The 26,159-nt window shown below is 42.7% G+C and overlaps 1 protein-coding gene across 1 annotated transcript; it reads right to left on the reverse strand.

The window, feature by feature from the left end:
- Window positions 1-1,754: 1,754 nt before the first annotated feature.
- LOC126237730 (uncharacterized) lies at window positions 1,755-23,846 on the reverse strand. The gene is made up of 3 exons (XM_049947745.1): window positions 23,533-23,846; window positions 3,292-3,657; window positions 1,755-2,008 (listed from the first exon to the last, which is right to left on the reverse strand). Exons 1-2 carry the CDS (start codon window positions 23,806-23,808, stop codon window positions 3,295-3,297), a joined length of 639 nt encoding a protein of 212 aa, XP_049803702.1. The 5' UTR covers window positions 23,809-23,846; the 3' UTR covers window positions 1,755-2,008; window positions 3,292-3,294.
- Window positions 23,847-26,159: the final 2,313 nt, after the last annotated feature.

Below are 26,159 nucleotides of genomic sequence, written 5' to 3' on the forward strand. Positions count from 1 at the left end.
GAGGAAATTTACGACCTTCAGTTATTTCTACTGGGAGAACATTCATTATTTGAGCGCCTGTGGTTAAGTGCAGTCTCAACATGAGTACGCTTTGCCTATAAATTTTCTTTGCAATTTTAATTTAATATTGTAAGATGCAATGCTACAGTAATTTTGGCATAAAGGGGCTGACTGAGAACCCGTGTTTGCTTTCCCTGAGGGGTGACATCAGTTGTTGAAATTCTCACTGATCGCTGTATGAAATTGGTTATTTACCGCAAATATTACAACCAGTTAAACTGAGTCATTGTTAATCGAGATCTGAACTTTAAAAGGGCGTGACTATGAATTTGCTGCCCCTGTATGTTTTTGGGTTTCTTCTTCCACTGCACAGTCACTTGCGTTGCACCGTGCGTCCTTTTAGTTCAGAAAGACACATCAGCGTTATTGTAGATTATTTGTAAAACTACTCCCCCACACAAAATCAGCTCTGCTGCTCCTTATGGAGGAAACTGTGTTACACTGAAAACTGTTGATGTATGAACGTTTACGAGGATTGGTAACTCTCGTGCCTACACCATCTGACCACGATGGAACTACCTGAGCTACGCAAGATGTCCCACTTACTTTTCGCACCTTTGCCCTATGAAGAAGGTTTGCCGTATTGGAGATATGTGCGATGTAACCATGTCTCTACGAATCTTGGTCTCTAACCTCATGCTCCTGTAAATCTGCTCACATGTTACAAACACGGAAACCGTATCAAAGCAGCGAGTTGTTAGTGATCCTGCGCTACTTGGTTTGGATCCTCAATATGTGTCAGTCGTAATAACCAGTGAGTATGCCAATGCAAAACATCGAAAGTTGTCGAAGATACACTAGTAAATGCGTCTGATACGAATAAAATTAAAATACAGAAAAACGGGCAGACGATTTATGAGAAATGCGTGAAATTATTAGTAAATTGAAAAAGGAAAACAGAAAGACGAAATAAATATTTGAGACACTATACGAATAACATAGGACAAAATATGCTCTTGAGGACAGTGGTTAGAAGTGAAAGCTATAGCTAGATACAATGTAGTACATTCGTTGGAAGTTGAATTCACAGAATGTTCCAAGTAAATGAGAGAAAACATTAAACTCGAACTTATTTTCTTGATCCAGCTGCCTTATGACTCGCATTTTACCTAATAATCTCGATAGATTCCGTTTTTGAAAAGCATCTAGAATGGGCGACGACAATGCTTAAACGTTTCGACGCTTCTCATCCACATGAGGACACAACACGAGCAGCTGTCTGGGGAACAATGTTGCCAGGATACTTTATACAAACAAAAACGTCGATGGCTATGCCAAATGACGTGACTGTTGGCAAAAATGAGATTTTCACGTTTGTACCGAGAAAGCTAATATCGAAATCGCAGGTACACTATTGCTACGCCAGTGCTCTAGGACTTATTTGCCGTACTCTCACGCAGTAAGTTTTGTCGATGGGTTTCTCACATCTCAGGAAACAGAGCAACGATATCCTGGCTCTAGAGGAGACAGAACGACTTAATATTTCTCAGAAATGAATTTAATTTCGCTATTCACAGTTTTATTTTTACAGAAAGTTCGAAAACTTAACAAACAGTCGTATGAACACTGAGCCACTATTTTGTTGTAGTTGACCAGGTCAGGCTAGAGATCATTTCGTTTCATTTCTTAGCCCAGAAGGATTGGTCAGTGAGTTAATGTATTCTAATATACGTTGTCTAAAGATGAAACAACTCTTTCTTGTCACAGTTTTGTTTATGCCTGCATTATTGCCTGTATTTATTACACAGAAATTATCTCTCTGAAAAATGACGAACATAATGTGTATATTGATGCTGCGAGGGAACCTGTCTTTCAAAAAGCGTTGTAACAGCAAGTATCCTTCGCTCATGTGCATTTCGTATCTTCATGCTACTTCGAACATCGATGGAGATGATAATACCAGTCCGTCGTTATCCACCCTAAGGTAATAATTGCAGCTTCGCAGTTCCTGGAACAGAGAATAAAGCCAAGTATTAGACTATAAAAGAATGAAAGCAATTGTATGGAGATAAATAAATAAAGAATGTTTTTATAGATGGTGTAAATATCGTTTTTATTTATTGTTCTCGCAAATCATGAGCTTGTGGTGAAGGAAATAGGAGCTCTATAAATGAGAAAACCTTTAGAAGGGTTGAAACGTTCCTAACGAATTTCTTAGTGAGGTGAAATCCAATGACTAGTCCACACTGAAAGTCAATGAGCTCTCCTAAAGGATTCATTATGCTTTTACTGGTCCCCTACAAACAATGCAATACTCCCATACTCCCCTCTTCTATGTATACAGGCTGGAGAAAATAAAAGTAACCCAGACAGTTGGACACGACTGGATGTGAATGTATGCTTATAACCACACCCTGTGACGTGGACGCAAGGTGTACGACTGCCACGTAATCCACAGCGGTTCAAAGTGTAGTGCGCACTGTGTCAGTGTGAGAGGAGCACTGCAAAGGGACGATGGTACTCACATTGGAGCAGCTGGTGTTCTTTGTGGAAAGTTACGTGACAGCAAAGTCGTGGAAACGGTCTGGTCAACTGTTTACTGAGAAGTTTAATGGTGTCAAAGAGCTAGGAACACTTTGTTAGAAAATGGCGTCAGGCAGAGTATGTTTCGAAGAAGTCAAAAAAACGGGCCTACACACCATAAAATGTGGCTGCATTTCACCAGAAAACGCTTCAGTGTCCAAACAAATCAAACCCATGCAAGAGTCTGGCACTTTGCATCAGTCAAGCGGATGAAGACTCCACTTCGACCTGCAGTCTGCTCTCAGTCCTAGCTGGCCACCCAGGACACCTACACCAGAATATTTCAGATGAGATCGCATCAATTTCAGCAGTCCAGCTCTGATCCGCCTTCAGCAACTTGCTGCCCTGCAGTACGAAAGTGCCAAGAGATGAATGGTGGTCACTTCGAACATTTTCTATGGTTAAGTTAGTACTGTATTTCCTTTCCTCTGCTCTGTTTCTTTCTACCCTGGAACTCTGTTCTCCAGGCCACTTTTATTTGCCCCAACCTGAATTGGAGGATCTGCCTCTCGTGACAGTATTATTTAATTTCGCATTACATAGAAGCGTACGGATGCTTTTGATCAGACAGTGTGCCTTTCCCAGTTGTTTCTGAACCTGTATCCCCGTCCCCCCTTTTTTCGACCAAATTTTGCACTCCCGTTGCGCTGCGCCCTTGGCTGTGCCCTATCTCGCCGCCTGTTGTGTGCGGCCCTGGCGCCACGTTACCTGCTATTGTTGGAGGTGCAGCATGTAAATGGCGAGTCTGTCGTGTGGGTGTGGGGGCTGCTCAGGCAGGTCAATCTCGCTGTACGGCAGCTCGTAGACGACTTGCATGCCCGCGCGGCGCGCCAGCCTCGCGGAGAAGGCACTGGTGCAGAAGATCATCACCAACGGCAGCCGCAGCTCCTCCTTGGCCATCCGCAGCGACTCCGCCAGCAGCGCCGCCGCCAGACCGCGGCCGCGCGCAGAACTCGCCACGGCCAGGATGTGCACCTCGAGCGCGCTCCGAGCAGTCGTATGCGACCACACGTCCGCCTCTGCCAACGCCGCATCTACCACGCGCAGCACCGCCCGTAGCTTCTCATCGCGCACCTTAAACACCATTGCGTTCTGCCGTCAGTGCTCAGCACAGTGGTACAAAGCCCTCCTCTAGTCGAGTTGAAACGTTTCCTTCTTCTCTGAGATCTTGCAGTTTCCGTAGCGTCAGGCGAAGTCCCACTGGGGCCGTGCCGTGCGCGAAACAAATCACGCGACCCCTTGCTCCATAGACTTCCTTCAAAACGTGTTTCGGTGGACCTGTATTATTTCTGCTCACTGCTACACGTATACTATCGAACTAAACAATGGTTGTCAATTTCTCTTTGACATACAAGGCAGAATAAAAATAGTCATTTCTTATGCATCACATGTCAGTGGCCTGTAGCAATGATAGTACTTACAAAAGACCCTCCCATGCGAACAATGGATTGTGAAACGAGAGCCACAAACCGTCCTCTAAAATCAGGATACAATGTTAATTTAAACTCAAGAACACACTTTCTTTTTTTGGTCATCAGTCTACTGACTGGTTTGATGTGGCACGCCACGAATTCCTTTCCTGTGCTAACCTCTTCATCTCAGAGTAGCACTTGCAACCTACGTCCTCAATTATTTGCTTGACGTATTCCAATCTCTGTCTTCCTCTACAGTTTTTGCCCTCTACAGCTCCCTCTAGTACCATGGAAGTCATTCCCTCAAGTCTTAGCAGATGTCCTATCATCCTGTCCCTTCTCCTTATCAGTGTTTTCCACATATTCCTTTCCTCTCCTATTCTGCGTAGAACCTCCTCATTCCTTATCAGTCCACCTAATTTTCAACATTCGTCTATAGCACCACATCTCAAATGCTTCGATTCTCTTCTGTTCCGGTTTTCCCACAGTCCATGTTTCACTACCATACAATGCTGTACTCAAGACGTACATCCTCAGAAATTTCTTCCTCAAATTAAGGCCGGTATTTGATATTAGTAGACTTCTCTTGGCCAGAAATGCCTTTTTTGCCATAGCGAGTCTGCTTTTGATGTCCTCCTTGCTCCGTCCGTCATTGGTTATTTTACTGCCTAGGTAGCAGAATTGCTTAACTTCATTGACTTTGTGACCATCAATCCTGATGTTAAGTTTCTCGCTGTTCTCATATCTACTACTCCTCATTACCTTCGTCTTTCTCCGATTTACTCTCAAACCATACTGTGTACTCATTAGAATGTTCATTCCGTTCAGCAGATCATTTATTCTTCTTCACTTTCTCTCAGGATAGCAATGTCATCAGCTAATCGTATCATTGATATATTTTCACCTTGTGTTTTAATTCCACTCCTGTAACTTTTCTTTAATTTCCATCATTGCTTCCTCAATGTACAGATTGAAGAGTAGGGGCGAAAGGCTACAGCCTTGTCTTCCACCCTTCTTAATACGAGCACTTCGTTCTTGATCGTCCACTCTTATTATTCCCTCTTGGTTGTTGTACATATTGTATATGACCCATCTCTCCCTATAGCTTACCCCTACATTTTTCAGAATCTCGAACAGCTTGCACCATCTTATATTGTCGAACGCTATTTCCAGGTCGACAAATCCTATGAAAGTGTCTTGATTTTTCTTTAGCCTTGCTTCCATTATTAGCCGTAACGTCAGAATTGCATCTCTCGTCCCTTTACTTTTCCTAAAGCCAAACTGATCGTCACCTAGCGCATTCTCAATTTTCTTTTCCATTCTTCTGTATATTATTCTTGTAGGCAGCTTCGATGCATGAGCTGTTAAGTTGATTGTCCGATAATTATCACACTTGTCAGCTCTTGCCGTCTTCGTAATTGTGTGGATAATGCTTTTCCGAAAGTCAGATGATATGTCGCCAGACTCATATATTCTACACACCAACGTGAATAGTCGTTTTTTTGCCACTTCCCCCAATGATTTTAGAAATTCTGATGGAATGTTGTCTATCCCTTCTGCCTTATTTGACTGTAAGTCCTCCAAAGCTCTTTTAAATTCCGATTCTAATACTGGATCCCCTATCTCTTCTAAATCGACTCCTGTTTCTTCTTCTATCACATCAGACAAATCTTCACCCTCATAGAGGCTTTCAATGTATTCTTTCCTCTGCATTTAACAGTGAATTCCCGTTGCAATCTTAATGTTACCACCTTTGCTTTTAATGTCACCAAAGGTTGTATTGACTTTCCTGTATGCTGAGTCTGTCCTTTCGACAATCGTATCTTTTTCGATGTCTTCACATTTTTCCTGCAGCCATTTCGTCTTAGCTTCCCTGCACTTCCTATTTATTTCATTTCTCAGCGACTTGTATTTCTGTATTCCTGATTTTCCCGGAACATGTTTGTACTTTCTCCTTTCATCAAAAAAATGGTTCAAATGGCTCTGAGCACTATGGGACTCAACTGCTGTCCCCTAGAACTTAGAACTACTTAAACCTAACTAACCTAAGGACATGACACACATCCATGCCCGAGGCAGGATTCGAACCTGCGACCGTAGCGGTCGCGCGGTTCCAGACTGTAGCGCCAGAACCGCTCGGCCACCAGCGCCCGGCTCCTTTCATCAATCAACTGAAATATTTCTTCTGTTACCCATGGTATCTTCGCAGCTACCTTCTTTGTTTTCCATCCAAACTTCTGTGATGGCCCTTTTTAGAGATGTCCATTCCTCTTCAACTGTACTGCCTACTGCGCTATTCCTTATTGCTGTATTGCTGTATCTATAGCGTTAGAGAACTTCAAACGTATCTCGTCATTCCTTAGTACTTCCGTATCCCACTTCTTTGCGTATTGATTCTTCCTGGCTAATGTCTTGAACTTCAGCCTACTCTTCATCACTACTATATTGTGATCTGAGTCTATATGTGCTCCTGGGTACGCCTTACAATCCAGTATCTGATTTCGGAATCTCTGTCTGACCATGATGTATTCTAATTGAGCCGGCCGAAGTGGCCGTGCGGTTAAAGGCGCTGCAGTCTGGAACCGCAAGACCGCTACGGTCGCAGGTTCGAATCCTGCCTCGGGCATGGATGTTTGTGATGTCCTTAGGTTAGTTAGGTTTAACTAGTTCTAAGTTCTAGGGGACTAATGACCTCAGCAGTTGAGTCCCATAGTGCTCAGAGCCATTTATTCTAATTGAAATCTTCCCGTATCTCTCGGCCTTTTCCAAGTATACCTGCTTCTCTTGTGATTCTTGAACAGCGTATTCGCTATTACTAGCTGAAACTTGTTACAGAACTCAATTAGTATTTCTCCTCTTTCATATTCTCCTGTAACCTTTTCTTCTACTCCTTCCCATACAACTGCATTCCAGTCGCCCATGACTATTAGATTTTCGTCCCCCTTTACATACTGCATTACCCTTTCAATATCCTCATACACTTTCTTTTCATCTTCAGCTTGCGACGTCGGCATGTATACCTGAACTATCGTTGTCGGTGTTGGTCTGCTGTCGATTCTGATTAGAACAACCCGGTCACTGAACTGTTCACAGCAACACACTCTCTGCCCTACCTTCCTATTCATAACGAATCTTACACCTGTTATACCATTTTCTGCTGCTGTTGATATTACCCGATACTCATCTGACCAGAAATCCTTGTCTTCTTTCCACTTCACTTCACTGACCCCTACTGTATCTAGATTGAGCCTTTGCATTTCCCTTTTCAGATTTACTAGTTTCCCTACCACATTCAAACTTCTGACATTCCACGCCCCGACTCGTAGAACGTTATCCTTTCGTTGAGTATTCAATCTTTTTCTCATGGTAACCTCCCCCTTGGCAGTCCCCTCCCGGAGATCCGAATGGGGGACTATTCCGGAATCTTTTGCCAATGGAGAGATCATCATGACACTTCTTCAATTACAGGCCACATGTCCTGTGGATACACGTTACGTGTCTTTAATGCAGTGGTTTCCATTGCCTTCTGCATCCTCATGTCGTTGATCATTGCTGATTCTTCCGCCTTTAGGGGCAATTTCCCACCCCTAGGACGAGAGAGTGCCCTGAACCTCTATCCGCTCCTCCGTCCTCTTTGACAAGGCCGTTGGCAGAATGAGACTGACTTCTTATGCCGGAAGTCTTCGGTCGCCAATGCTGATTATTTATCAAAATTTAGGCAGTGGCGGCGATCGAACCCGGAACCGAAGACGTTTTCGATTATGAATCAAAGACGCTACCCCTATGCCACGGGTACATCCTATAGAACAAACATAAAAATTCATAAGTATTCATTGGAACAAGTGGAAGCCTACCTCGTACACACATCAAGAAAAGTTTTGCGTCACCCCATTTCCCAGAACTTGTGAAGATAGACTGTGGATATTGTATCACAGACGAAGTCCCTTTGGCTGTTCAGAGATGTCACTAAGCCCTCCAAAAGACGTAAATAACCATGCATGAGCAGCTGCTATTAGACGGAGGGGGTCAGACAGCCGATCCGTTTCAGTCATTCCACCACCGATGAGGTATATGGCTCATGTTGTCTGTAGTCCAACCATGCCTAGACGGTAAATACCGTGGTTCGATCCTGTCCGCATTGTTACTTTGTGCTAGGAAGGGCTCTCTACAAGGGAAGCGTCCTGGAGATGGAGGAGAGATAGGAACTATCGATGGCGTACCTCGCTCAGGCCGACCAAGTTCTAGTACTTCAGCGGATGACCGCTACCTACGGATTTTGGATCTTTGAACCCTGACTTCTACGCCAGCATATTGAACAATGCAGCCACAGGACGTCTTGTTACTAGTCAAACAGTGCGCAATAGGCTGCATTATGCGCAACTTCACTCCCGACGTCCATAGCGAGGTCCATCTTTGCAACCACGACACCATTGCAGCGCGGTACAGATGTGAAAAATAACATGCTGAATGGACTACTCAGTTCTCTACACCGATGAGTGTCGCATATGCCTTCAACCAGAAAATCGTCGGAGCCGCGTTTGCAGGCAACCCGGTCAGGCTGAACGCCTTAGACACACTGTCCAGCGAGTGCAGCAAGATGGAGGTTCCCTGCTGTTTTGGTGTGGCATTATGTGGGGCCGACATACGCCGCTGATGGTCATGGAAGGCGCCGTAACGGCTGTACGATACGTGAATGCCATCCTCCGACCGATAGTGCAACCATATCGGCAGCATATTCGCGAGGCATTCATCTTCATTGACGACAATTCGCTCCCCAATCGTGCGCATCTTGTGAATGATTTCCTTCAAGATAACATCGCTCGGCTAGAGTGGCCAGCTTGTTCTCCAGACATGAACCCTATAGAACATGCCTGGGATAGATTGAAAAGGGCTGTTCACGAACGTCGTGACCCACCAATCACTCTGAGGGATCTACACCGAATCGCCGTTGAGGAGTGGGACAATCTGGACCAACAGTGCCTTGATGGACTTGTGGAAGGTATGCCACGACGAATATAGGCATGCATCAATGCAAGAGGATGTCCTGCTGGCTATTAGAGGTACCGGTGTGTACAGCAGTCTGGACCACAACCTCTGAAGGTCTCATTGTATGGTGGTACAACATGCAGTGTGTGGTTTTCATGAGCAATAAAAAGGGCGGAAATCATGTTGATGTCGATCTCTATTCCAATTTTCTGTACAGGTTTCGGAACTCTCGGAACCGAGGTGATGCAAAAATTTTTTTGATGTATGTAGTTCTCAAGCACAACCTACAGGTAGCTAATGCCCCCACATTCTGCAAGATGTTTCACAATGTTTTGAAAAATTCAAACCTGAGTAACACCCACTAAAAAGAAGATGCAGCGATGGTGGCGCTGTCTGTTAGTGGAGCGGAATGTCATGTGTCTTCCCATATACAGGTCAGTAATCATGTTGTAGGGGTCGAAGCAAGACCGTTCATTCGTAGTGGGATGCTATTTCCGATACGGCAGATCTTTCATGCAACCTGTCTTTCGTAAGCATTTCAAGATTCTGCCGCGATATCTAGCTCTACAGGCTGCAATGCTTTGTATGTCTGTCCATGTGGTTGACGATCTGCGGAATTTTGGCCGTTCACTAACGTAACAAAATGAAACATCTACAGGTTTTTTTATTGCACTGCAACCAGGTTTTGGTGACTTCGATACACCATCTCCAGGCCTTAATTGACGCTGAGGGAGTGAACTCCAGTAGTATACACGATCCCATTTAAATTTGAAATCATCGAAACACTGAGAAAAACCCTGTAAAGTGAGATATCTCCATATAGTAAATGCTTGCTCTTTAATTAAGTTCCTTTGTCACATAAACCGGAAAGCATCAGTATTTATCGTCGACTGTGTCACCTCCAGTTTTTCCCATAATTTTGATGTTTGGATATTACCTCACCAGTGACTTCCACAGATGTCCTCATAAAATCTAATTCCACTATCCTTATTTGGTCCCTTGTTTTATTCGTAAGAGGCCACATTTCTACACTGTAAGTAACTATATGCTCAATGACACTATGCAGTATCCATTTATTTGGTCTGCTGACCAATACTGTGGCTGGAAAGTCCATGCAGTAACTTTGTCACTCGTTTACCCATCATTACTTTGCTCTCAACATCTTTGTTACAAGTGCCTTCACAATGGATGACACAACGCAATTTTTTTAAAATTTTCACATTCTTCATTATTACCTCTTTTAATTTTTTTACATCCTGTGGATACCAAGATGCGCAACAACAACTGAAATTGGTTATTTATTTTGAGATTTTGCGTGAGTGATAGCGAATTAGTAACTGGAATCAAGCACTTAGACAACCCTAATTTAGTCTCCAACGATAAAAATATCATTCTCTTTTTTTTTTGGAAGTGCAGTACGCTGCAGAATAAAATACTTCACAACAAACTGGACATGGAATTACGTCATCCTGAGGGTACCGTGAATTTTTGTGTACCAGTGGAACATCAACGCTTGAAATCTACAGTTAAATTATTAGAGTGCCACACAGAAACAATGTCATTGAGGACATGTGTGGATTTTAACGATCATTTCCCAGTTCATCATCAACACATACTCTATTCCTGAAATGGTTGATAGCATGGCGTTTCTCACCAGTTTTCTGCAAAAACTGAGCCACAGGATGCTTACTTACAGTTCCCTATGGACGAAACATCCAAAACTTGCTGGCCGCTAACGTACCATTTGGTCTTTTCAGTACAGTCGCCTGCCCTTCAGCATCGTCAGAGCACTGGCCATACTCTAACATCTCACAAAGGACGTTCTGGAGATGGGGAAGTATTCGACACTATGACTCTCAATGGCAAAAATGGACAGTATCGATCAAGCTACTCGGACTTCTTGTTCAGCATACTCCTACAGGCTAATTTTAAAATAAGGAAAGAATCTGTTTCTTTGTTCCGCATATGGAATACCTGGTATATGTTTTCATCACTTCAGGGATACGCCCCTCTCTGTATTGTATGGCGGCATACAAAAACTACTGACCCTAAGAGATTCTTAACTCCTCAAATCCACGTTAGGTCAAATGAACTATTGCGCAAAATTCATCCCTCGTGGAGCAGTTACAACTTAACAGCTACATCAGATCTTTCACAAGAATGTTAAATGGCAATGGTCCTCCGTTTGCAACAAGTCTTTTCGAGATGTCAGACAGGCCCTACTCCTTCCAACATGCCTCAAAGCATACGACCCATCCAAGCCACTCATATGACAGCAGATGCATTCGACTAGTATTGGGTGACCGTTCTTTCTCACGAAGTCGACGGAGTTGAAAGCTGAACTGCATTTGTTTCCAAGAAGTTAATGCAAGCACAGTGGATATCAATATGACATACATTACCAGTCCACAGCAGAACATGCCAACAGTTTGAGGGGTTGCTATTGAAGTTTGCTTTCATACTGTTAAGGGTGGAAGTAAAATGTTCCATTTTGGACGCCTAAATGGAACGGTGATGAATAGCAGTCGAGAAAGAAAAACGAAACTTAAAGAGTTCTTGTTTGTCAGTATGTACTCGAGTCTTCCTGGGGCATCGTAAGATTCTTAGATGGTTCGGGAGACAGGCGTGTCGTGATGATAAGCTGCAGGAAACCAACAGTGATCATAAAACAGTTCTTCATTAGTTTTAGACAACCTTCTGAGTGTGCCCTTTTTTCTGACGTGGTCTAGCATTCACAGTAATTTTCCGAAGTTGTAACAACAGGCAGAAAAGACACAGTGTGCGTACGATGCGGCTGCTTTGGCATCAGACACTCGTCCAGGTTGAGTGATTAGTGGTGCCCATAGCACTGCACATGGGTCTGTTATGGTGCAGCATGGAACAGTCAGCACTGCTGCTATTGCAGGTCGCGGTGCTGTCCGAATCTAACTCACACGTTTTGGTTGAAGAGCAGCAGCGGGTTGCTGGTGGACTCCAGAGATGCCAAGAGGTGGCGGGGAGGCAGCGGCACAGTGCTGGACACCAAGTCCTGTGGAGTCAAGCAGCAGTCAGCAGTAGAAGTGTGGATGCTGACATAGTTATAGTGAAAACTCCAGGGCCGCAGCTGACACAGTCTGGGTGAAGCTACATTGCTACATTTCATACAACAGGATAGCTATGGACAGGTTTAAATACTGCTACTCAACGCTGATTTAGTTGAAGGGTTGCATTTGTGTGTGACCCTTAACCATGTGGAGCAGGGCAATGGCGACAGGTCTGGAGCAGCTCGCCTGTAGTAACTTCCTGAAGACTGACCTGTTGTTGTCACATCGAAGGCTGTGACAAGAAAGTGATGGCCACATGCTCAGCATGTAGGTCAATGACCAAAGCTGTTAGACATCAGCATGGCCTGTTTACTGTCCATATGCACTACCTCTGGCTATAACTCCTGTTGTAGTTTATTCCCTTACAGTACTGACATAAAAGCCAAATCAGGCATGATTAACTTACCCAGTGGCATCACAGTTATTTTCTGCTATTTTTTGGAGGATTCAGTTTCATGATAAGTCATGCAATTGGTAACAAAATGATTGGCCGGTGGGTCACAGGGCTCTTGAACATCTGGATATTCAGGCCTACCTGTACTGCTGTCATGAGCTGTTCAATGTTCCATGAAGATCATTAGGGTATAGTACTCACGAAACAGTTGACTTGCCAACATATCTTTTGGAGAGGCATCGCCAAAGATTTAGAAAACATGGTTGTGGTGAGCATGAGATGTCAGAGCAAGTAGGCAGTACCAGCTCTACAATATTTTTCTTGGCCTGATGCAACATTCCTGTGGCGTCACGTTCACCTAGATTTCTGGGCTACTCTTGGTTCATCGTGATAAATGCTACCAGTTGTTATCCATAGTTTCAAAAATGCATTCAGTGTCATCAACAAAATTGCTCCAGTCCTTCTATCTCATCTTCTCAGTTTAAGGGTTCCCAGAAACCAATACAGCAGATAATTGCCTTCAGTTTACATTATCAGAATTTCGCATAGTTATGGTACATGTCGCGTTGTTCCACACTTCTTCTAATGGACTGGCGGAGAGGTTTGTCTGCACCTGCAACTGGAGGAGTCACGCAGCAACATGATTTTGATAGAGCTCTCAGTTTATTTCTTGCCTCCTACCGCTCTTCTCCACAGGATGGATCCAGCCTGGCTGACAACCTGCATAGTTTGCCACATAGATCACAGATGCGTATCATCGATACCACCAGTCTCCTGCATTACACCCGACATGTGCGTCATCACCGTTGACCCTTCAGAACGCAATGTGGGCACCAGTTTTTCCCAGTCACCGGCTCATGTACCACACCTCGTGGCAGAGTGAATCCTGCTGCCTGGTGGCTCCCACTGCAGATAGCAAATACTATTGTACTATTGCATGATGTTGGCTGAGAGAAGAATTCCCACAATTTTCTGTTCCAAAGTTGGTCTCCTCGACACCCAATTCTGTCAACCGTGAACACTGGTTGCCTCAGCCACTGGACCTGTAGGATACAGGGCCTAGAGCACTAGTGTTGCTATGGGCCAGGTACCCACTACCATGGATGTTGAAAACAACCTGCTAGGTTCTCCACTTCCTCAGGACACTGGGAGCACTGGGGCACCGATAAGTGTAACTATATCTCTTCTAAGGGAGACAGCCCTTCAGCGTTACAGCCATACACCAAGTATGGTCCTCACCAAAAGCCACAGGGTCTGCATCAGCGAATACCACCGCTGCAGTTCCAAGCACCATGCGTGGCCCTCGCCAAAAGTCACAGTGTCTGCAACAGCGAACACAGCCGCTGCAGTTCCAAGCATACGCCTAGCCTAACGTTGGCAGCAGCAGTTTCAATATCGTCCGCAGAAGAAACTGCTGGAAGAGAGAACGAGTCGCACACAATACGGTCTGGGTAGAAAGCATTTTCGGATGTGAAACTTCCTGGCAGATTAAAACTGTGTGCCGGACCGAGACTCGAACTCGGGACCTTTGCCTTTCGCGGGCAAGTGCTGCAGAGTGAAAATCTCATTCTGGAAACATCCCCCAGGCTGTTGCTAAGCCATGTCTCCGCAATATCCTTTCTTTCAGGAGTGCTAGTTCTGCAAGATTCGCAGGAGAGCTTCTGTAAAGTTTGGAAGATAGGAGACGAGATACTGGCAGAAGTAATGGTGTGAGGACTGGGCGTGAGTCGTGCTTGGGTAGCTCAGTTGGTAGAGCACTTGACCGCGAAAGGCAAAGGTCCCGAGTTCGAACCTCGGTCCGGCACACAATCTTAATCTGCCAGGAAGTTTCATATCAGCGCACACTCCGCTGCAGAGTGAAAATCTCATTCTGGAAACATCCCCCAGGCTGTGGCTAAGCCATGTCTCCGAAATATCCTTTCTTTCAGGAGTGCTAGTTCTGCAAGTTTCGCGGGAGAGCTTATGAGATACTGGCAGAAGTAAAGGTGTGAGGACGGGCCGTGAGTTGTGCTTGGGTAGCTCGGGGGTAGAGCACTTTCCCGCGAAAGGCAGAGGTCCCGAGTTCGAGTCTCGGTCCGGCACACAGTTTTAATCTGCCAGAAAGTTTCACATCAGCGCACACTCCGCTGCAGAGTGAAAATCTCATTCATTTTCGGATATTTCGACTGATGCTCGGTTCGCCTCGGATCTGCAGTTAATGACGAAAACCAGTGAAATTCTTGCTTAATCCCCGCATGCACAATGCCATTTCGCTTCCGCCGGATTCGAACAACAAAGAGAAATGTCTCCAGTCTGAGCTCGAAGTCACGTCGATATGTTCATGTGCATGCAGAGAGTGGGGGTAAAATTCACACTACCTTGAAGGGGTGCGGGGAGAATTATTTTTGCCTCTGGATCAGTGCTGACAACACAGCACGCGTGCGCGCATACTACCTACGCCTGTGCTACACACTGATAGATCACAAGCGTTGTAGTAGGCGACAGTAGCAAGGAAGTTACTCGTGAGTTGTGCCGATTTGAGCAACAGTAACAGAGGCCATAAGCTGACGAACAAACTAGTTACTTGTTGTCGGTTCTCGTGTAAAAGTCTGTGCTAGTTGTTTAATTTTGTGCATGTATTTCCACGCACATTTTCTGAGTTCCCTCTCATGAACACGTGTTTTGACGGACAACAACTTTTGGTGACCCGCCCACGTACCTACTTGGTCTTGGTGGAATTCGCATATTGAAGGTGCTACCCGCAGACATCTGGCAAACTAACAATTGAACAGAATGTAGAATTAGCGTATACTGTAGGAACTACATATACCTCAAAATTAAATAGGAATTCCCTCTAGAGATCAACCTGCTTGGCGAGTATGTCGGTTAGGTACAAATACTACAGGATGGTTATACTGGCTGCATATCGATACGCGAGAAAAACGACTGTCTTTGTACCTCTGTACAAGTCCGAATTTTTTCAACTTCCCACTCATGGCCAATAAGATATCTGTGAAAGGTAGTAACACGTTTCTGAACGAACAGTCTCCGAAATTCTTATGTGACATGTTTTCACCAGTGCTAACTGCAGATTATTGAGCACATTTGTGCCGTTATCAACCTGACTAAAGAAGACCGTGACTAATTTCACAACTATTCTTTGAATTTTCTGTTAATGCTGAGTAAATAGTAGTCTATGGAGAAGAATAAAACTCAAGAACTGGTCAAAACAGAGGTCTATAAGTTGCCTTATATGCGAATTACACTTTCGAATGCTGCTTCCAGTAACTGTCTGGCATCCGTATTAAATTGTTCCTTTTACATACTCTGAAATATTTGACTGTGTGTAATTCCAATGACTGCTGAAACAAAGTGTAGTGAAATGATAACAGGTTTTCTGCCATGGAACTATTCACGTACATAAGGTATAAAAGGGCAGTGCCTTGGCGAAACTGTCGTTTGTATTCACGTGATTCATATGAAAAGGTTGCCAACGTAGTTTTGGCCACACGAGGAATTAACAGAATTTGAATGTGGAAGAATAGTTGGAGCTAGGCGCATAGCACACTCCATTTCTGAAATCATAAAGGAATTCAGTATTCCGAGGTACACGATATCAAGAGTGTGTCGAGAATACCAAGGCATTACCTCTCAGCACGGTCAACGCAGTGGCCGGCAGCCTTCACCTAACGACCGAGAGCAGCTGCATTGTGTAGAGTTGTCAGTGTTAATAGACAAGCAACACTGCGTGAAATAACCGCAAAAATCAATTTGGGACGTACGACGAACGTATACCTTAGGACAGCGCGTTGAGCCCGCATCTCGTGGTCGTGCGGTAGAGTTCTCGCTTCCCACGCCCGGGTTCCCGGGTTCGATTCCCGGCGGGGTCAGGGATTTTCTCTGCCTCGTGATGGCTGGGTGTTGTGTGCTGTCCTTAGGTTACTTAGGTTTAAGTAGTTCTAAGTTCTAGGGGACTTATGACCACAGCAGTTGAGTCCCATAGTGCTCAGAGCCATTTGAACCATTTTGACAGTGCGTTGAAATCTGGCGTTAATCCGCTGTGGCAGCAGACGGCCGACTTGAGTACCTTTGCTAACAGCAAGACGTCGCCTGCAGCCCATCTGCTGGGCTCATGACCATATCGGTTGGGCCCTCGACGAATGGAAAACCGTGGTCTGGTCATGTGAGCCTCGATTTCGGCTTTCAAGAGCTGGTAGTAGGGTTCAGCTGTGGTGCAGTTAATGAAAACTTTCCAGCATATTCTCTGCGCTTTGGTAGTTTTACTGTCCGAACCGAAATGAGAGAACAGGCTGATAGCGAGGCTAGTGGAATGTTCGAAAGATTGTGTTATAGTTTAATTTGACGCAGGTTCTGATTCAAGCGCCTTATATTAATTAGAAGTCTATTAGTTCATTTACGCCAAAAACATCAAATTAATCAAAACGGGTATCGACATTATTACTTAATAAAGACTTAGCAGGGTACACATCCAAAAGTGACTGGCCCTGGAAATGGCAGCATTTATCAACAAAAGAAATCTGAATCTATTTAATTTAGACAATGAATTGAAAAAGAGGTTCGTGATAACGCGTGTCTGCAGCTAACATTAAATGGAAATTCGGGGAATGAAAAACTGCGAATCCCAATGAAGATCTGCCCATGAACAATAGGCGTACCAAAATGCAGAAGACTTAGCATTTCTGCAAGAAGAATTACAGTTACAAATTAGTTTCCCTGAACCTAAAATTCCAACACTACAACACTGGAGTCAGACTGCCAGTATTATAAGACTGTTTGATTGAGTATAGTGAGAAAACTTAGGAAACTAAAACTGAAGTAAAGAAATTTTCTGAGCAAGCTAAATGGCCTATCTCTAAGGAACTCTACCAGTATCCATAATGCTTTACAATATCAATGAGAAAGAGAAGGCTAGCCTTCTATGAATTTAATTGGCATAAGGAGAAAAAAATGATAAGTCGTAAATGAACCAAGCAAAAGAGAATACAGACGATCACACATTGACAGAAAGTACAAAATAGTAACTGGAGAATGGCTAGAGAGCAAAGCTGTAGGAGCATTTATGACTGTGGGAAAGATAGATGCCACCTATGGAAACACAAAAATCATTTGGATAAAAAAGAAGCATGGATATTGAGGGGTCAGATGGCAAGCCATTGCTGAGCAAAGAAGAGAAGGCAAAATACGGAAGCAATATATTGAATGGCTGAACAGAGGTAACGAAATTGAAGACAATGTTACGGAAATGATGAAAATGAGATGGGAATTGTGATACTGCGAGGAGAATTAGGCAGAGAACTGAAAGAACCTAAGTAGGAACAAGGGTTAGATGATATTCCAGCACAGTTACTAAATGTCTTAGAAGTAGTGGCCACGACGAAACAATTTCACTTGGTGTGTATTACATATCAGAGAGGAGACATAACTTCAGACAGTAATAATTTAACAATTCCAATTGAAAAAAAAAGGCGGGTGGTCACAAGTATGACTATTACAAAACGATCGATTAATAAATCATGGTAGCAACATACTAACGCGAATTGGAGAGACTAGTAGAAAGTGACCTCACGGAGGATCACTTTGGGCTCTAAAGAGATAAAGCAAAACTGACCCTACGCCGTATCTTAGAAGGCAAGCGAAAGAAAGGTAAACCTCGTTTATATTTATTTAGAGGAAGCTTTTCACAGTGTGCTTTGGACTACTCTTTGAAATTCTGAGGGAAGCAATTATAAAATACATAGAACGATATGTCATCTACTATTTGGAGAGGAAATAGGTCACACTTATAATAATCGACGAATATGAAAGGGAGACAGTTGAGAAGAGAGCTAGACAGTACTATAGCCTGACCGCAAGTGATTCAGTCTGTACATTGAGCAAACTGTAAAGAAAACCAATAAGAAATTTGGGAACAAAATTCAAAGTCTGAGGTTTTTCCGATGACACTGTAATTCTGCCAGAGATGGAAAAGGACTTGGAAGTGCAGCTGAAGAAAATGGATGGCATCTTGTAAAGAGATTATGCTACGAGTATGAATAGTAACCAAAGTAATATAAAAGTAATGATACGTAGACGAAGTAAATCAGGTGATAATGAGAGAAGTGAATACGAAATGAAACACTAAAAGCCGCAGATGAATTTTTTATTTGGACAAGAAAATAAGCAGGAATGTCGTTGTAGAATGATGTAAATTGCAGGCTAAAAATAGAAAGAAAAATGTTTCCAAAAATAGAGTAATATGACAACATCGAATATAAATTTAAAGCCTTAAATTTTGTTGTCCTGCTGTCCTTAGTTGCGTATAATATTATGTTGATAATTTTCCCGTTGTGTCTGTCTACGCGCTATTCGTTTTATTCAGTTTTATGTAGGCGGGCATTACGACAGTTATCACTAAAATAAATTTAAATATAGAAAGAATTTCGTGAGGTCAGGAACGCAACCTTTCACAGCAGTGAAATAATTCGGTAAGAAATATATGTAAATACGAAAACAGTTATAAGTTTAGGTTCGAGAGATGAAATATAGTTAGGAATTAAAAGAGGCTTCAGCATAACAATAAATCTTCTGTTATACGCTGATGACTAGATAATTATACAGAAAACAGAAGGCAATTTACAAAAGGAAATTCATAGAATGAGCTACAGCGCAATATATTACAATTTAGCTATATCTGGAAGTAAGACAAAGATTATGGCTCTCAAAGAGAACAATCCAGTCAGGTCGAAAATAATGATAAATCGGGAAATTTTAGAACAAGTATTCCATTTAAGTTAACTAGGATTTAATGTTAGTTTTAACAATGACAAAAAAACATTGAGGAGAAAATAAATATCCTGTTATCTGCGGAATACTTGGAAGAAGCCGGCCAATGTGACCGCGCTGCTGCTACGGTCGATGGTTCGAATCCTGCCTCGGGCATGGATGTGTGTGATGTCATTAGGTTAGTTAGGTTTAAGTAGCTCTAAGTCTACGGGAATGATGATCTCAGATGTTAATTCTCATAGTGCTTAGAGCCATTTGAACCATTTGAACTTGGAAGAACTTTGGGGGACAAACAAGGAAGAAATCACAAATGAACTTCTACAAATTTATGCTGTGTATAGTTCGTAATTATGGGAAATAACAAAAAAAAATCGCTTACACTGGAAGCGGAGATGAAGCTCGTATGTAAGAACCTGTGATACACTGCATGAAATAAGGAATGAACCATAAGGTCAGATTTAAAAATCTTTTCAGTTAATGGCGAATTAGAGGAAAATAGAATGAAATGGAAGGATTGTATTGATGGAATAATAGTAGACTGTGGAAAAATAATGAATTATGGGCCGACTTGAAAGAAAGAACTAGGTAGACCTCAGGACATGGATGGATGATAGATACCGAATCCTTAGAAAGAAAGAGATGATGAAGAGAATGTAAGCTGTTAAAATGTGGCTGCACAACAGAATACTGAAGAATTAGATGGCTGGATCGGACAACTAAATTCATTTCCGTTCATGGCGGAAATCCATATAGAATGTGTAACACTCCAAGGACAGAAAACCCCAATTAACAAATTTTGTGAAAACTTAAAGTAGGGAAGAGAATCATCTTGACTGTGAGTACAACTACTGGTGATAAAAAAAATTTACACTGACAATGTTTTGATTAACAACTGTAACACTTAAATACTGAGAGTAACATACAAAAGAGGAGAAAAGGAAAGGATTGTCCTGAATTATCTTTTAAACATCTGTAGAATAAATTTAAATTCATATGAACGAAGGTTAAATCCATGGAGGTAATTCGGTCAAAGATAACATTTACCATGGTAGAGATTTGTAGTGGCATCGAAAAGGAAATTCAATGCGCCTGCAAAGCAACTTGGATATGGAAATGTTTAGTTTGTTGCTATTGAGTCACTCTAGAGTACTACTGCGATAGTCTCCTGGAATCAAACGCTGTTGTTTCAGTTGTGGAAGTTCAATAATTCGTCAGAGGGAGACTAAAGCCATACTCAGTCATTCGACTGAATAAAGTAATCTTTACCGTTATCAACACGACTGTGATTTTAATAGAGTGATACTGGTTTACTGGACTTAAACTTCGGACTGAAGAACAATTGAGAATTTGACAGTAATGGATTACTGACAAGAAAACTGTTCGTAGTCTTGAGTAGCACAAAATAATACAAAGTCATGAAGAAAAACCAATACGCCCTTCACTCAAAAGTTGTTGTCAACGTCACGATTACTGGACTGATGAGAAGTTAATTTTGAATGACGTATCGGTGTGTGTGAGTGATAGGGACAAACAGTTAATTACAAAAAGATTAATAAACTATGAGTGAAGAGATAAATCAGATATGTCGCCTACATGATTCAAGGAATAATATTACGTATGTTCATGTTAGTAATTGAGTCTTTTAAACATTTTAAGGGACTGTGTGAAGACAGGAATAAGACAGTGAAAGGTGAATAATCTAAAAATCAGCATTATGGCGAGTTACAAGGACGTTATTTCAACATAAATTATCTCTGGAGTTACGTTTTGCCGTTGTTAATAATTTGACGTAGCAACGGCATAGCAACGGAATTACGAACAGCAATTATTAATCCTCGCTAAGCCGGCCGCGGTAGCCGAGCGGTTCTAGGCGCTTCAGTCCGGAACCGCGCGACTGGTACGGTCGCAGGTTCGAATCCTGCCTCGGGCATGGATGTGTGTGATGTCCTTAGGTTAGTTGTAGGGGACTGATGACCTCAGATGTTAAGTCCCATAGTGCTCAGAGCCATTTGAATCAATCCTCGCTAAGGGTGATGTGAAAAACGACCGTAATGATAGGACCAAGAACCAAGATTTCATTGCTCAACGAAACTAACCAGGCATAAGATAAAAGATAAACAATTACAATTTATCAGTTATCGTAAAATGATAAGACTGTTACGGACGAACAAAAGAATATTTCTTAACTACGCGAGGAGCTGTGTTTTACGAGAGTTACAGGCGCTGTTCCACGTCATACTGACGGGGACGAACATCATTGCGAGTCGCGTCTCCTCCCGAAGAGTGCAGGAGGAGGGAAGGGACGTCACAAATGCCAATCAGAACATGAGAGTCTCTGGAGTGACTAATATCAGTAAAAGAACGTCTCAGAATTGGACTGAAAGAGACTCAGGAACGGAAGGAAACACACATATTGCGAGGACAGAGTATTGATCGAAGAGGAAAGCCCGCCAGAATGAAGAACTACATGGTTCAGTGCAGTCTGAATGGAATATATGGTTCAAATGGCTCTGAACACTATGGGACTTAACTTCTAAGGTAATCAGTCCCCTAGAACTTAGAACTACTTAAACCTAACTAACCTAAGGACATCACACACATCCATGCCCGAGGCAGGATGCGAACCTGCGACCGTACCGGTCGCGCGGAATGGAATATAATAATAACAATAATAATCAAGACAGTAAATATATTAGACATACGAGGTTTGTCAGGAAAATACGTATAAAAGTTGAATAATGTCTTTATGTTACAAGTTGCAGTCACCGCCAGGTGGGACTACTGTAATGAATCCCATCAACGCTCAGTTCGAGTCAGAGCACTCTGCGTGAAGGTGGGAGTGTGCGGTAGCTTGTTGACAGTTATCCTATTTCACCTGCCGTCGGCATGGAGCTCTCTCTGATTGAGGAACAGCGCGTCAACATCAAGTTTCTTGCAAAGCTAGGCAAGAATGGCCGTGAGATTTTTGAGTGTTTGAAACAGGTTTACGGAGACAATTCTCTGAAGGAACCAACCGTGAACAAGTGGTTAAAAAGGTTCCGGGATGATGACCCTCGCCCAGGACGCCCGTCGACATCGAGTTCCGATGCAAATGTTGAACGAATTCGGGCTTGTGTTGTTAAAGACTGTAGATTGACAGTCAGAATGATTGCTGACGAGCTGTCAATGCCCAAAACAATCGTTCACGAAATCCTGACACAAAAACTTGAAATGAAGAAATTCTGTGCGAAAATTGAACCGAAGCTCTTGACGCCAGAACAGAAAGCAAAGAGGGTTGAGTGCTGTGAGTATTGGTTGGAAGCAGAGAAACGAGGTGACTTTCTCAACCGAGTCATCACTGGAGACGAGTCCTGGTTTCACGAATTCGATGTGGAGCTCAAATCTCAAAGCAGGGAATGGAAACTAGCAGGAGAACCGAGAACAAAAAAGTCGCGAAAATCAAGGTCCAATGTGAAGAATACGTTGATTGTTTTCTTTGATTCTAGGGACATTGTTCACAAGGAATTTGTCCCTCGCGGCCAGAAGGTGAACGGAAATTTTTACGTTGAAGTTCTCACACGTCTCAGAGCTCGTGTGGCCCGAGTTCGACCGGAGTTGGCAAAAGTGGGCAGGTGGACCCTTCATCACGACAATGCGCCCGGTCACACGTCGCTCGTTGTGCGCGAGTTTTTGGCCCGAAGCTCAATCACCGTGACAGACCACCCGCCTTATTCACCCGATTTATCCCCGTGTAACTTCTTCATGTTGCCGAAATGCAAAATGGTGCTTCGGGGGCGGCACTTGGGAGATGTGGAAGCCATCAAGGCGGAAACGACACGGCAACTGAACAACATCACAACTGAAGATTTTCAGCAATGTTATCAACAGTGGAAACGGCGTTGGCAGAAGTGTATCGCGTCTCAGGGCGAGTACTTTGAAGGAGACCATATTGTAATACCTGAATAATTGTAGCCGGCCGCGGTGGTCTCGCGGTTCTAGGCGCGCAGTCCGGAACCGTGCGACTGCTACGGTCGCAGGTTCGAATCCTGCCTCGAGCATGGATGTGTGTGATGTCCTTAGGTTAGTTAGGTTTAAGTAGTTCTAAGTTCTAGGGGACTAATGACCACAGCAGTTGAGTCCCATAGTGCTCAGGCCCATTTGAACCATTTTTTTTAATAATTGTAAAATAAAGTTATTGTTCAACCTTTATTCGTATTTTCCGGACAAACCTCGTACAGAGAGGGTACGATTAGTGTAAAATAGGAAAAGGTGGAAGACAATAACACAGAAACAGATGAAGAGACGATTTTAAAAATGAAAGTATCTGAGGCACCTGCAGCTGCGCCTCCTTCTCGTGTATCTCGGGCGTCACGATGCTGTTGATGCACATGCCCACGGCCTCCCCTGTGCTGGCATCCTCCGCGATTATCGAGTGGCCGTCGCCGAGCGCCGACAGGAAGAGCATCTCCTCGGTGGGTGGTCCTCTGGTGTTGCCGAACGCCACGTCGAGCGGCTCGTCCGGGTAGAAGGCGCTCCTCGCCAGCCGCTCCACGCGGTCGCGGTCCGACGCCCGGGCGCGCACTAACCTAAAACCCTCCGGCGACTGCATTCTGTGCAGACGTGTCGACTGGTCAGGTGCTCGTAACTAGAGCTTCTCAAATGCAGCGAGAAAAGCACCTTCAATTCTAGCGATATGACTTGTCTGGCAATTTTGCAGATTAGCTAGCAGTCTTCTGATAAGATAGTGCGCGTTAAGTGTAGTATCCAGATGGTCCCTTATACATTCATTGATCAGCCAGTCTCCTGTACAGTGAAAATGAAATCGTCTACGTCGCCTGAAGATCTACTAATGAGCGAAAGCTGTATAACAAGAGAAAATAAAGCTTTTCAAGCAGTGGCCCAAAGACAGTAAACATTAATAAAATGCCAATTCACAAAGTTAAGTTGCTGACTGAACAAAACGTTTCTTTACTGGCAGTTTCGATCACACAGATCATCAGGTATCATTAAACATCACCCAACGTAATTAACGTAGGTAGTAATTGTTATCAACAACAAAATGTAGCATAGGAGGGTGATACGGCATGAGAGCTATACTAGTCATATGGTGTCGGTCACCAACTTTTAACATTGAAACTCATTACAAATTATCCCCATTGTGATCAACCAAAATGAAATTCCTTGTATATAAACTATAGAAGCAGTTCATGAATACAGCTGTATTTACTGTTACACGTCTACACCTTACATCAAGACTGTCTATTCCGTTTCATTCAGAATAGGCCATATCATCTCTTCATTGGTCTTCCTAAAGATGTTCTGTCTTTTGGTTTATGTTCTTTCTTGGCTTTAGTGATTTTGGTATCTGGTATGTGGTCTATATGTTCTTTCCATCTTAATTGGTATTGTTTTATTATGTCAATTATGTTTTGCGTATTCAGTGCAGCTCGGATGTCATCATTTCTCTTTTTATCCATCAAAGTATATTCAGACATGTATCTAAGGAAATTAATTTCGCATGATTCTATTCTCTTTTCATCTCTCTTCTTTAAAAGTCCAGTTTTCATATCCATAGAGCACTGCTGGTATAACAATAAACATGCAGAATTTTAGTGGAGGATATCTGAAGACTTTCATTACCAATATTCTCTACAAAGATTCATAGAAACAGTTAAATAGGCCTATCTTTTTTGTATTTCATTGTTTGCCCCGTATGTAACACTGAACCGTAAATATTTAAATGTATTAATTTCCTTCACGATCTGCTTATCAATTTAAATCTTAATTCGCATGGGCTGGTGTCCATTGATTTCGTCTTTGTGATTGAGACGTTCAGATTGTATTGTCTGGCTATTTTATTTCAATTAAAGACAGATTTGTAGTTGATCCTCAAGAAAAAATAGTGTACTAATACTCACATAGTATATTTAAAATTTTTTATTGTGTGTAACCTTGTCGTCGATGTATAGGGTCTATACTAAAAACATTTGGGACACCTTTGTCTAACTTCTTGGTTTATTTCAGCCATATCATGTCTGCTGCCTGCTACTTTTAATTTTATTTTGTTGTTAATATGTAAACCCCATACAGCGTGTATAAGATGAGATGATATCTCTTTGTTTCTTAAAATTTCTCGCATTTTGTTTCGATTTACGTTAGCATACGCCTTTCTGTAACCAATGAAAGTAAGAAAAGTTGTTAAATTGTATTCGCGATACTTTTCAATTACTTGTGACATGATGAAGATAGAGCCCGAGTTTGATCTGCATTTTCGAAAACCATATTTGGTATCAGATAGTAAAGTTTCAGCGATTGACGATAGTGGTTTTGTTAAAATTGTAGCATACAATTTATAATTTGTAATCGTAAGGCTAATAACTCTGTAATTGTGACATTCATGTCTGTTTCCTTGCTTATAAATGTGGCATATCTGGGCCATATAACCATTTATACAGCGCATATTAATAAAATGTAGTATTCTTATTTTTGCAATATTTGGTGCATATTTGAACAGTTCTATGTTGATTTTGTCACGGCCTTGAGTCTTCCTGTTCTTGCTAGAAGTTATCTCATCCTGTCGATCCTCCAACGTTATTAAGTCTCCCATCTGGTTCAGACAGAACCACCTGTGCATCTTGCACATCCGTCCAGAGTGTTTTATAGCGTTGCACCCAATTACGTTCAGATATTATGTTTATTTGCATATTGTCCTTATCTTTTTTTAAATGTTTCATTAACTTGTACGCTTTGTCTTGTCTTAAATCATATTCAGTATTTGTAATACATATTTTCCAACTAAGGTTTTTAACTTGTCTGAATTTCCTTTTGACTAGAACTGACTTCCTTTTATAATCTAGTCTCAGATCCTGGTAGCCTCGTGAATTCAATATTTTCAAGTAGCACGCCCCTTATCTTCAATTAAACTAGGCGATTTATCATCCCAGTATTGCCAGCCCATTT

The sequence above is a fragment of the Schistocerca nitens genome, chromosome 1 (genome assembly GCF_023898315.1).
Source record: "Schistocerca nitens isolate TAMUIC-IGC-003100 chromosome 1, iqSchNite1.1, whole genome shotgun sequence".
NCBI lineage: Eukaryota > Metazoa > Arthropoda > Insecta > Orthoptera > Acrididae > Schistocerca > Schistocerca nitens.

Excerpts from the sequence above, each read along its gene's own strand:
- LOC126237730 (XM_049947745.1), bottom strand. The coding sequence starts at position 23,808 with ATGCAGTCGCCGGAGGGTTTTAGGTTAGTGCGCGCCCGGGCGTCGGAC. Across the intron at positions 3,658-23,532 it reads AGAAGGAGGCGCAGCTGCAG|GTGCGCGATGAGAAGCTACG; the intron begins GTGCCTCAGATA and ends ATGGTGTTTAAG.